Source organism: Macaca mulatta, chromosome X, assembly GCF_049350105.2.
Source record: "Macaca mulatta isolate MMU2019108-1 chromosome X, T2T-MMU8v2.0, whole genome shotgun sequence".
Taxonomy (NCBI): Eukaryota; Metazoa; Chordata; class Mammalia; order Primates; family Cercopithecidae; genus Macaca; species Macaca mulatta.
In genome coordinates, this window is record NC_133426.1 from 16,333,892 (window position 1) to 16,346,853 (window position 12,962).

At 43.7% G+C, this 12,962-nt stretch overlaps 1 protein-coding gene across 3 annotated transcripts in view; it reads right to left on the reverse strand.

The window, feature by feature from the left end:
• Positions 1–12,962, reverse strand: part of CTPS2 (CTP synthase 2) — a 122,214-nt gene that overhangs the window by 76,169 nt on the left and 33,083 nt on the right. For all 3 annotated transcript variants that reach the window (XM_077988220.1, XM_028842531.2, XM_028842532.2), the window contains 4 exons: positions 11,123–11,211; positions 3,613–3,707; positions 625–687; positions 477–520 (listed from right to left, as the gene is read on the reverse strand). In XM_077988220.1, the coding sequence (XP_077844346.1) occupies positions 477–520; positions 625–687; positions 3,613–3,707; positions 11,123–11,211 (291 nt within the window). The remainder of the gene's footprint in view (positions 1–476; positions 521–624; positions 688–3,612; positions 3,708–11,122; positions 11,212–12,962) is intronic.

A 12,962-nucleotide genomic window follows, 5' to 3' on the forward strand; every position in this document is an offset into this window, starting at 1 on the left:
AAGCATAGCTGAGAAGATGGACTATCAAGAACAAAGGAATTTAATATAAGAATAATATAATTTAAAATGTTCTGGTGCTCTAAAGAAAAAATAATAGACCCCCCCTTTTTTTTGAGAGGGAGTCTCACTCTGTCACCCAGGCTGGAGTGCAGTGGCACGATCTCAGCTCACCGCAACCTCCACCTCCCAGGTTCCAGCGATTCTCCTGCCTTAGCCTCCCGAGTAGCTGAGATTACAGGCATCTGCCACCACATCCAGCTAATTTTTGCATTTTTAGTAGAGACCAGGGTTTCACCATGTTGACCAGGCTAGTCTCGAACTCCTAACCTCAAGTGATCCGCCTGCCTTGATCTCCCAAAGTGCTGGCATTACAGGCGTGAGCCACGGCGCCCAGCCAATAGCCCCTTATGAATTTAGGCAAGAGTCAGGACCCAAGTGACAATGACTGGACCCAGAAAGATAAACAAGCCACTTACCAGAGGAACTGAGGCATTTGGCCTAAATTCTGTGGAATCAGCATCTGAAGATTAAGAAAAGAGTTCAGTAATTCACCAATAATGCTGAAAAATATTTGAAGAGAGAAAATTTTTAAAATAAATGGTCATTAGCAAACCTCAAACTTACCTTTCAAGTTAAGGCAGTTTCTTGCAAACTCTATCACTGCTAGTTGCATCCCAAGACAAACTCCTATTTTAAAAAGCACATATGCAAAGCAAATGAACTCACTTTGTATTTGTTCATATTTTCTGTTCATTTGTTGGCTGCCTGTCTCCCCTATCTAGAATGCAGAGTCCCAGAGAGCAAGACTCTGCCTGTTTTGCTCCCTGCTGTCCCCTCAGAACAATCCCTGGCAGAGAGCAGGGCAGGGGCTTAGACTATCAAGAAGCCACCTAAGTCCCAAAGTTGACAAAGAAGGAACACAAGGTCAGAAAAGTGCAGAGTCAACCGGGCACAATGGCTCAAGCCTGTAATCTCAGCACTTTGGAAAGCCAAGGTGGGCAGATTACTTGAGGTCAGGAGTTCGAGACCAACCTGGCCAACATGGTGAAACCATGCCTCTACTACAAAATAAAATACAAAATTACTAAAATACAAAAATTAGCCAGGTGTGGTGGCGTGCACCTGTAATCCCAGCTACTTGGGAGGCTGAGGCAGGAGAATCACTTGAGCCCAGGAGGCAGAGATTGCAGTGAGCTGAGATCACACCACTGTACTCCAGCCTGGGTGAGAAAGAAGGAAGGAGAGAAAGAGAAGAAAAAGAGAAAGAGAGGAAGGAGGGGCCGGGTGCAGTGGCTCACGCCTGTAATCCCAGCACTTTGGTTGGCCGAGGTGGGCGGATCACAAGATCAGGAGATCGAGACCATCCTGGCTAACACAGTGAAACCCTGTCTCTACTAAAAAAAAAAAAAATACAAAAAAATTAGCCGGGCGTGGTGGTGGGCGCCTGTAGTCCCAGCTACTGGGGAGGCTGAGGCAGGGGAATGGCATGAACCCAGGAGGCAGAGCTTGCAGTGAGCAGAGATTGTGCTCTAGCCTGGACTCCAGCCTGGGCAACAGAGTGAGACTCTGTCTCAAAAAAAAAAAAAAAGAGAGAGAGAGAGAAGAAGGAGGGAAGGAATGAAGAAGGGAAGAGGGAGGGAGGGAGGGAAGGAAGGAAGGAAGGAAGGAAGGAAGGAAGGAAGGAAGGAAGGAAGGAAGGAAGGGGAAGAGGAAGGGGGAAAGAAAGAAAGAAAGAGAGAGAGAGAAAGAAGGAAGGAAAGAAGGAAGGAAGGAAGGAAGGAAGGAAGGAAGAAAGAAAGAAAGAAAGAAAGAAAGAAAGAAAGAAAGAAAGAAAGAAAGAAAGAAAGAAAGAAAGAGTCCCTGAGACCAATCTGCCACCTTCTAGATTTGTCCCTGAGTTGAGGCATCTCAGTGGGCTGCAGTGCCTGATTCCTTCAGAGAACATCTAACACCCCAACTCGGAGGGAGTTTCCTGGGCTAAGATTTCCCACTCCTTCTCATGGTGACTTCACAGCCACAAACACAGGATTGGCCAGAGGGTGAGCGCCTACAGGACGTCAGGCTGCTAACCTGCAGGACAGCCCCATAACCTTCACTGTAAGGAAAAGCAGCAGTGGGGGGTGGGGGGTGGAGACTCCACAGTGGGCTTGAGCATGGTGGGCAGCAGGGAAGGAGACACACAATGGGACTGAACAGAGTGCTCGGTGATGAAGACAGGCAGACCTGTGTCGCCTAAGCCTGTTGCCACAGGGATGCTCCCAGACCCAGCTCTGCCTTCACTGCAGTCCACCAATTCTCTCCACTAAACACATGCCAAAGAGCATCCCAGATGCTCCTCCGATAGATACATAAGAAGTACACAGGGGAAACAAAGAAGGGAGCAATCAATATATCAGGGACGCCAAAACAGAAGTCAATAAGCAGGAAACAGCTGAATGCTGGGGGGTGGGGGTGGCGGTGAGGGAGATTTCAGAAAGTTCCGTATGGCTGGGACATAAAGAGATGCTATGCTAGAGGAAAAGCTAAAGACCTGCAAACCATTCCATACCATTAAAATAGTCTGAGGAACATTACCCACATTTAGACAGAAACTTCAAAAGAAAACAATGGCTCCCAACGAGCTTAGACCAGTAAAAGGAAACAAGGTATCCAGGTAACTACTTCAGGCTTCTATTTTGAAAATGGATCCTAAGAGGAGACAGTCTAAGAAGCTAATCAAAGAGCAGGTAATGGGGAGAAATAAATGGTCTGCTGGCACTAAAAGTCTGTCCAATCGGCTCATAAACCCACCCAGCCGTCCACTGCACAGTGGGAAACACAGCCTCTCCACACTCCCCCTCCTGCCTGAGTCCCCAGCTACGGGGCTGCCTCTCCCTCGTCAAGGTCTCATTTCCTCTGGTTTCCCTGGTACAGAAGCCATACTTCACAATTTGAAAAAAAGCATTAAAAAGGCTCAACTCGGCCGGGCATAGTGGCTCAAGCCTGTAATCCCAGCACTTTGGGAGTCTGAAGCCGGCAGATCGCTTGAGCCCAGGAGTTTGAGACCAGCCTGGGCAACACAGCAAGACCCCATTTCTAAAACACACACACACGCACACACACACACACACACACACACACAAATTAGCCAGGCACAGTGGTGTGCACCTGTAGTCCCAGCTACTCTGGAGAGTGAGGTGGGAATTGGAGAAGGTAAGCACAGTTGCAGATGGAGCCTCCTCCCAGCCTCTGCTACCCAGCCAGAATAGCAGCAAGTTCTCCTAGGATGAGAAACATTTTCTGTAAACGGTCAGAGAGTAAAGATTCTAGCCTCTTTCAGATAGTAAATCTTCTAGGCTGTAGGGTCTGAAACTCTGACGTTGGACCACAAAAGCAGCCATAGACAATATATAAACAAATTGGTGTGGCTGTGTTCTAATAAAGCTTTATTTATAAAAACAGGCTGTGGGCCAAATTTAGAATATAGTTTGTTGACCCTATAGCAGACTATTTGGCACCTGAACTTTCAAATCCGAGTTCACACCTTTATGATAACAAACCTTTAGTGTTACCCCACCTAGGTGTCAAAAATCTAATAAACTCATAGTCAGGGTCAATAAACATGAGTTTTACCCAGAAAAGGAATCTTCTTTGTCCTTGCCCAAGAAATCGCCTGGAGTTTTCCCAATGTTCCTCTGATTCCGAAGCCTCCAGGCACAAGAATACCACTGAAATCAATACAAAATGAGGGTAAACTTGACTATCCATTATTTTTTTTTAACTAGTGTTTTCAGCCATTCATGCAATGCTTGCTCCAATCACTAGTGACTATGCTCAAGCTCTATTTTCAGAATCAATCATATGACTTCACACCCTGAACTTTTTTTCTGAAATCTTCCCAATGTTATGAAGAAATTGTGACAATTTCTCACAACTGACTTCAATATATATTGTATGATAAGTCTTTGTGGCATCAGAGCGTACTAACTGGGAAACCCAATTCAATTAAGAATGGCACTGGGAAAAGAAACTGAATGAAAATAGGTTAAGGTTCTTTCAAAGCACTATTATAAAAATGTTAAGATCTCGCCGGGCGCGGTGGCTCACGCCTGTAATCCCAGCACTTTGGGAGGCCGAGGCGGGCGGATCACAAGGTCAGGAGATCGAGACCATCCTGGCTAACACTGTGAAACCCCGTCTCTACTAAAAATGCAAAAAATTAGCCGGGCGAGGCGGCGGGCGCCTGTAGTCCCAGCTACTCGGGAGGCTGAGGCAGGAGAATGGCGTGAACCCGGGAGGCGGAGCTTGCAGTGAGCCGAGATCGCGCCACTGCACTCCAGCCTGGGCGACTAAGCGAGACTCTGTCTCAAAAAAAAAAAAAAAAAAAAAAAAAAAAAAAAAAATGTTAAGATCTCTTACATCATCAGAAAGAGTTAAATTGGAAAAATCAGCCTAAGATTTCAAATGCTAATTAAGTAGTGGTAAATGAAAATTTCTTGGCTAGAAGACTTTAGCGACCTAGGCAAACACAACAGCAACACAGTTCAACAGAAAACCCAGGAGGATCATGCTAACCTCATGATGCAATGCTGCCCCCAAGAGTTCTGTCAATTACTTGCAAAATAAAACCTAAAATCTAAGACATGTGGAAAAGAAAATATAATCAAGAGAGAAAGGGCTGCTCTGTCAATGGAGTAGCTATTCTTTATTTCTTTACTTTCCTAATAAACTTGCTTTCACTTTACTCTATGGACTCACCCTGAATTCTTTCTTTAGCGAGAGCCAAGAACCCTCTCTTGGGGTCTGGATTGGGACCCCTTTCTGGTAACATCTTTCTAGCAACCACAGAAGGAACAATACTGAGTACGTGGTGGGGTCCAGTTACATCTTTCTTTTCTTTTTTTTTTTTTTTGAGACAGAGTCTTGCTCTTGTCACCCAGACTGGAGTGCAGTGGCGCGATCTCAGCCCTCTCCAACCTCCGCCTCCTGGGTTCCAGCAATTCTCCTGCCTCAGCCTCCCGAGTAGCTGGGATTACAGGCGCACACCACCACGCCCAGCTAATCTTTTGTATTTTAGTAGAGATGGGGTTTCACCATGTTACCCACGCTGGCCTCGAACTCCTAAGCTCAGGCAATCCGCCCACCTCAGCCTCCCAAAGTGCTGGGATTACAGGCATGAGCCACCGTGCCCGGCCTCCAGTAACATCTTTCTAGCGAAACACGGAAGGAACAACACTGAAGAGACCCCGTACCCAAAGGAAAATCATCTGTGTGCACCAGTTGGCTGACTTTGGGTAAGTGGGGTGCATATACCCAGGTAAAGGATGGGATTGGGTTAGAGGCCCAACTTAGCGGAGTTAGAGTCTCTCCTAAGACAGCGAGGGTTAAAGGCTCCTCTCAATAAAAGGCAAGGATGCTTGACTGACCTTGGGTTCGAGGTACAACTTAGGAAGGTTAGAGTCCTTCCTAAGGTTTAGGGGGTTAGAGGCCACTCTCAGTAAAGTCCCTCTCTGCTAAGAATGGGTTTGGCACTATGGGATGTTAACTGCTATTCTCTTTGGATTATTCTGCCTTGCACTCTTTGCTGATAGTTATGGGTGACAGAACTAGGCATGTACAGGACCATGGGACATGGGGAGCTTTTTCCTCCCCAAAAGGGGAAACTTGAGAGCTGATGAGACTCCTGGAAAAGATCCCTTCAGGACTGACAAGCAGCCACCTGAACTTTTCAGTGTCGCAGCAATGGGTGTGTCTTTCTCTGGACTCCCTGAGCGCTTTGCCTTCCCCAAAATGCCGCGGGCAATGCTTTTCTCCCTCTCTCTCCTTTCCTTTTCTTATCTTTTCTATTGCTCAAGGCGACCATCTTGCCCAGAGACAAGTTGAAATTCCTGGTCAGAGGTTGGATTAATGATGATGGGGCCCAAGTGGGGACAAGTTTGAGCCTTGCCAGTAAGATACTGGGTGCTAGGGAGAGTGGCTAATGTCGTTTTGTCACACATATTTTGCTCTGGCCAGAACGGGAAAAGATAATTTTCCTTTGTGTTGCAGCTTGGCCCCCAGGGCTGTGGTGCAGCCAGCCGGGTCACTAGGGCTGCTCAAGGAAAGGGAACCCAGAAGCCTAGCATACTGACAAAAGGCTAAGAATGTTTTACTAGTCAGACTTCTGGCTTCTCTCTGTGCAAATTGGTTGAATGAATGGTAAAAATCACTGTTTATCTCCTCTGTAAAGTTTTGATTAATGGTAAAAAGGATTTGTGAGGCTACTCTTAAGCTACAGTGAATCTGGTGTGCTTTGTGTGTCTTTCCGTATTGTTCTGTTATAACGAGGGGTACCTTAGGATAGGATGTGGGCCTAGGACCCCTGTAAGCCTGCTGTTCAAGCCATCCCAGCAAACTGGTCAATCACAAACTTTGCTGTAGGTCCCTGAAGAAAAACTGGATAAGGGTTCCCTCTCATCTTGTTTCATGTCCTTGGGAGCTTGACCTTGTAACCATGTGGCAGTACTTTCTCTTGGTCTCCACCATCACAGTGGCAACCTGGGTTCAGGGTTCAATTCCTAGTTTAGGGGATAAGCCTTTCTGATTGATATTTGGGTGCTTACAACTACTGGATCTTCTTTCTGTCTGTGCATTTATATGTATTATATGTGTGATGTAAAAAAAAAAAAAGCTTTAATTGGTTTAAAAATAGTAAGGCTTAAATCAAGTATTTTGTAAGAAAAGTAAAAATTGTAATGACTTTTAGTTCACATAACTTTAGTAATCTTTGGGTAATAAAAACAGCTTTAAAGATTATTGGGAAAATAAAGACATTTGGTCTAAATTAGGCAGGTCAGATTAGGTTTTCTCAATGCTTTAAGGTCATAAACTGCTTTGACTTTTGAAAATTGTTCAATTTACCTACTTTGGAGCATTAGATTCTAGATAAGGCCTGGGGACATGTTGAAAGTCATGCCCCCTAGCTATGCTAGAAAAGGTCAGACCTTATCTAGTGTCCTAGGCTCCATACCTAGTACATAATTAAAATTGCTTACTAACCAGATTTTTCACCAAAAGTAAAAGTTGCTGAGAGTTAACAGTGTAACCTGTAATTGAGACTACTGAAGAAACAGTTTTACATGCAAGTTGTAAAAGGAAAGTGAAATGTGTTTTTAGTAAAAGATTATAAGAAGGCATGGAAATGTGGATTTTTTTTTTTTTTTTTTTTTTGCCTAGATTAAAAGGTTAAAGGATTGTTTTTTGCTTTGTGTTTTTGTTTTCAGATGAAGTTTCACTCTTGTTGCCCAGGCTGGAGTGCAATGGTGCAATCTCGGCTCACTGCAACCTCCACCTCCTGGGTTCAAATGATTCTCCTGTCTCAGCCTACCAAGTAGTTGGGATTACAGGCATGCACCACCACACCTGGCTAATTTTGTATTTTTAGTAGAGACAGGGTTTCACCATGTTAGCCAGGCTGGTCTCGAACTCCTGACCTCAGGTGATCCACCCACCTCAGCCTCCCAAAGTGCTGGGATTACAGGCGTGAGCCACCGCATCCAGCTAACGGATTCTTTTAAGTTAGATAAGATAAAGCTGAAAGTTTGAGCAAGTTGTAGAAGGTTTGTGAAAGAGTAATCTTATAAAAGAAATTATGCGTGTGGACATTGGCTGAAGTTAAAGGTATATTCAGGTTTTCCATAAATTGAACATTGAAATGAAAGCACAACAGATTTCTCTTAGAGCACTGATCTGCTCTTTAACAAAAACTTGTAAAGGAGCCGGGCGTGGTGGTTCATGTCTGTAATCCCAGCACTTTGGGAGGCTGAGGTGGGTGAATCACTTGAGGTCAGGAGTTCGAGACCAGCCTGGCCAACATGGTGAAACCCCATCTCTACAAAAATACGAAAAAAATTAGTCAGGCATGATGGCAGGTGCCTGTAATCCCAGCTACTGGGGAGGCTGAGGCAGAATTGCTTGGACCCAGGAGGCGGAGGTTGCAGTGAACCAAGATCACACCACTACACTCTAGCCTGGGTGACAGAGCAAGAGACTGTGTCTCCAAAAAAAAAAAAAAAAAAAACTTGTAAAGGATTATAGAAGGTTTGTAAAAATCTTACCTTATGGTCAAACTAATTAAAATTGGATAGATTTATCTATAAGGTTTTATTAAAAATTGGGTTTGACATCAATTTAATGCACTAATACAATGGTGAAGTTTGGTATATTTGGTATAAAAATTATACAAAAAGCATTGTCAAATATGAAATGGTGTTTGGCTTTCTTTGGGCTGTATTTGTATAAACATGTTATTGGTATGTGTTCCAAAATTATGAGAAACTTCTATAATTCTAATATGACTTAGTGTATGTTATTAATAATTATCATTGTTATGTAAAATTGTTGTAAGCCACAGATGTAACAAATTCCTAGTCAATTGTGGCTTTAAGAGTGGCTGCCCTAAAACATTTTGTCACCCACAGACAATTGTATTGTTTTGGTACTCTTCAGAAGGTAGTTAATAATCAACTATAGAACTCTAACAGGTGTTCTTCAATGCAGGTTTCTGATCACTTTGGAGATTGTGACAGCAGAATAGAGGAAAATCTTTCAGGACTCTCATGGAGAGCTGAAATATTCATGACTATCAAGTAGAACAGGAGTTAGCTCCATGGAATGAACTAATAAAAAATTAATATTTTTTACTTTGCTTAAAATGTTGCTGATCCTTTTTGTTTTATTTTTCAGAGTCAAGAAAACTGTTCTTTTGAGCTATATGCAGCTTATAACAATTGAGTAAAGTATACTCCTGTGAACAAAATTTGGAGCATATTTGTTTCTTTCTACTTGATTTGTCCAGAATTTGGAAACTATTTGTGATTATTCTTAACTTATGGCAATATAGTTATTTGCATAAGTGCAATAAGAATCTTTTTTATTTTGCAACAGGACACAATTGGAGGGAGAAACTGGTTATATTACCAAGGCTTTGACTGGAATGGTGTGCTTTCCTGTAAAGAATCAAACTTGAATTATAAAGCCAATACAAGCCCCTTGGGAAAACTGGCCTCATACCTTGTCTACACAGTCCCTGTACAGGGTTTCTGACCTGTGGTAACTAAAGAATGTCACTTTCTGACAGGTCCAGGAGCCTCAAGTTATCTTGGGACCTCAAAAGGAGAGGAATTTACCCAATTCATAGGTATTTGAGGGTACAAACCCATGGCTGGGCTTAGCTTTTAAAAAGGTCTTATCTGAGATTCCTTATGGAATAAGGTTCCATCAAAGCCAATTTTAAAAGCCCATGTGAAAAATAATTATTCTTGCTGCACTTTATAGAAATAATCAGGCCAAGTATAATAAAGCAAACTGTTCTTACCATGATTTGTCTTTAGTAAAAATGGGAAACTGGAGAGAGAAAAAATTATGTTCCAAGAACTATGGTCTACCTGTTATTATTACAGATTCTAGATGCATTGGTTGTTTTTGAAGTTTTTTTCTGCAATTTAGACTGACCCTGCTTATTCCTGTGAGACAATCAGTGATCTGTGACTGCAGCTCAGAAAAAAACAAGAGCAGGGCTGGGCGTGGTGGCTCACGCCTGTAATTCCAGCACTTTGGGAGGCCAAGGCGGGTGGATAACAAGGTCAAGAGTTCAAGACCAGCCTGGCCAACATGGTGAAACCCATCTTTACTAAGAATACAAAAATTAGCCAGGAATGGTAGTGTATGCCTGTAATCCCAGCTACTCGGGAGGCTGAGGCAGAAGAATTGCTTGAACCTGGGAGGCGGAGGTTGCAGTGAGCCGAGATCATGCCACTGCACTCCAGCGTGGGAGACAGAGCAAGACTCCATCTCGGGAAAAAAAAAAAAAAGAGGGATGGGTAATGTAAAAATTGGGATCAGTGTTCTAATTCTAATTCTAATTCTAATTGGGATCAGTATTCTAATTCTGGGCATGTACTGAAATCAGCTAGCAACCGCATATCAGTTTGGTTCCAATAGTTGCCCAGTTCACGGAAAGCCTTCTAATTTAGTTTACTTGGGGTAATTTTTTGCTTTACTGTTGTGGAATATATTGCTATTGTACTCTTTGTGTAGGAATGCAGAATAAGCTTACTCAATGTTTTCTTAAATTAAACATTTATTAATCTTCCAGATATCACCTTTTGTTGGAACTCAGAGTTGTGAATGGCCCTCACCATCTGACGCTTTCTGACTGACCTCTTCTCTACCCCAAATACAAGAAACTCTAATAGTTAGGGAGGAATGTCATTGCCCCTATTCAACACGAAGAAGTTACAGAAGATGGAGCTTTGTCCCTCTGCAACCCTTAGTAATAAGAGTTCTCTTATAAAAGGGAGAGGGGAAATGTTGAACCAGAGCAACTCCATCTTGAATAGCGGCTGGGTAGAATAAGGCTGAGACCTACTGGGCTGCATTCGCAGATAGTTAGGCATTCTAAGTCACAGGATGAGATAGGAGGTCAGCAAAAGATACAGGTCATAAACACTTCATTGATAAAACAGGTTGCAGTAAAGAAGCCGGCCAAAACCCACCAAAACCAAGATGGCAATGAGAGTGACCTCTGGTCATCCTCATTGCTACACTCCCACCAGTGCCATGACAGTTTACAAATGCCATGGCAACATCAGGAAGTTACCCTATAAGGTCTAAAAGGGGGAGGCATGTATAATCCATCCCTTGTTTAGCATATAATCAAGAAATAACCACAAAAGGGGCAACCAGTAGCCCTCAGGGCTACTCTGCTTGTGGAGTAGCCATTCTTTCATTCCTTTACTTTCCTAATAAACTTGCTTTCACTTTTTAAAAAGAGAGAGAGAAAAAAAAGCTGTCATTCTTATACTTTAACTTTGTATACATAAGATTTATCTCTGCATCTTTCAGGAGAATCAACACACTTTCCCTCCAGTACAGTATCCCCATCCTCCCCAAATAAAACCATTTCTATGCACATGCCACCAGCATTAACATGGCACATTTCCAATCAATGCATATGATGGTGGCACAACCACCTGCAAAGACCACAAGTACTCCAAACTACCTTCCAAAATGCATGAAAGTTAGCAATTAGGGTAGACTGAATCATTACAGAAAAAGTACAATGGTCCTGTCCTAACTGGTGTGCATGGGCCCTGGTACTCACTCAGCTTTGCATAGCTTCTGCCAAGCTTCGTGAAATTTCACAGGGTCCTCGGTTTCAGTGATCTTCTCCAGATCAATGGAGTCTATGTACTAAAAAACATCCAACAGATAAAAGGAGTATTTAAGAAAAATAAACACTCAAAAATACTACAGCCATCTAATACTATGACACATTATTCAATAATTACTTATTATGCAAACACTGTACTGGGCACTAGGGATAGAAAACATAGTCTCTGTTTTGTGGCTCTTATCATCTTTCAGAAAGATTACAAAACCAGATAAATGGGCATCCACACTATACTATGATAATGGCTATGACAGACAAAGAAGAGAACGATGCAGAAGTAACTAGGGGTTAACTGCGTGGGGTGGCACGTGCCTGTAGCCCCAGCTACTTGGGAAGCTGAGGCGGAAGGATCCTTTGAGCCTGGGAGGTCCAGGCTGCAATGATCCCCGATCGTGACACTGCATTCCAGCCTGAGTGACAGAGTGAGACCCTGTCTCAAAAAAAAAAAAAAAGCAACTGGGAGATCACTAGAACTGGACACTGGAGGAAAGACAGGAAGGATCGACATCAAGGAAGAGCTCTGAGGAGGTAATGTTCAAGAAGCCAGCCGAGAGGAGAGCAGAAGCAAGATAAGCATGTGTGTGATGGGACACAGCAGGGAAGGCATGCAGGAGACAAACAGAGGAGAGGAGAAGGGTATGAAATCTCCAGCAGGCCAGGTGCATTGGCTTACGCCTGTAATCCCAGCACTTTGGGAGGCTGAGGCGGGCGGATCATCTGAAGTTAGGAATTCAAGACCAGCCTGGCCAACATGGCAAAATCCCGTCTCCACTAAAAACATAAAAATTAGCTAGGCGTGGTGGTGGGTGCCTGTAATCTCAGATACTCGGGAGGCTGAAGCAGGAGAATCACATGAACCCAGGAGGCAGAGGTTGCAGTGAGCTTAGATTGTGTCACTGCACTCAAGCCTGGGCAACAGAGCGAGACTCCATCTCAAAAAATAAAAAGAAATCTCCAGCAAAGGAGCCACTTATATGAAACCTCAGAGGAAAAAGACAGAAAGTGGTAGCCACTCTGGGACCCTCAAAAAAGGCCCCACCCAGCGAGAGGACAGACCTGATTAGTTGGAGGAAGGCAAGGGACGAGGCTGAGAAGCCATGACACAGAGTTGACACTTGAAGGCACTTGCAATGGTTTGAATGTCTGTGATCCCCCAAAATTCTTATGTTGAAATCCCAGCTCCCAAAGAAATGGTATTAGGAGGTGGGTGGGGTCTTTGAGAGATGATTAGGTCAAGAGGGCAGAGCACATAGGAATAGGATTAGTACCCCTATAAAAGAGGCCCCAAAGACCTCCCTCACCCGTTCTGCCACATGGGGATATAACCAGAGGTTGGCCCTCTGCACCCAGAAGAGGGCCCTCACCGGAGCCCGGTTACATGCTGGCACCCTAATCTTGGACTTTCAGCCTCTAGAATTGTGAGAGAGAAATGGCAGTTGTTTGTAAGCCACCTGATCTATGGTACTTTGTTACAGCAGCCTGAACAGACTGAGACACCACTGAAAGATCTTAAGTAAAGGGATGACAGGAACAAAGAGAACCGAGAAAGATTTTACAAAGATCACTCTGGTAGAGTGTGGCAAAGACAGGGAAGACTGGCAGCTGGAAACCAGCCTGGAAGCCGCTGCAGCTGCAGCAAACCAGGAGAGAGAGACAGATGCAGCTCAACCTTAGAAGGAAGATGACAAGGCAACAATTCAAATAGTACTTAGGAGAAGCTAATGTCAATGAATCCTATCAGATGAAGCATCATGTGCACCAATTCTTATGT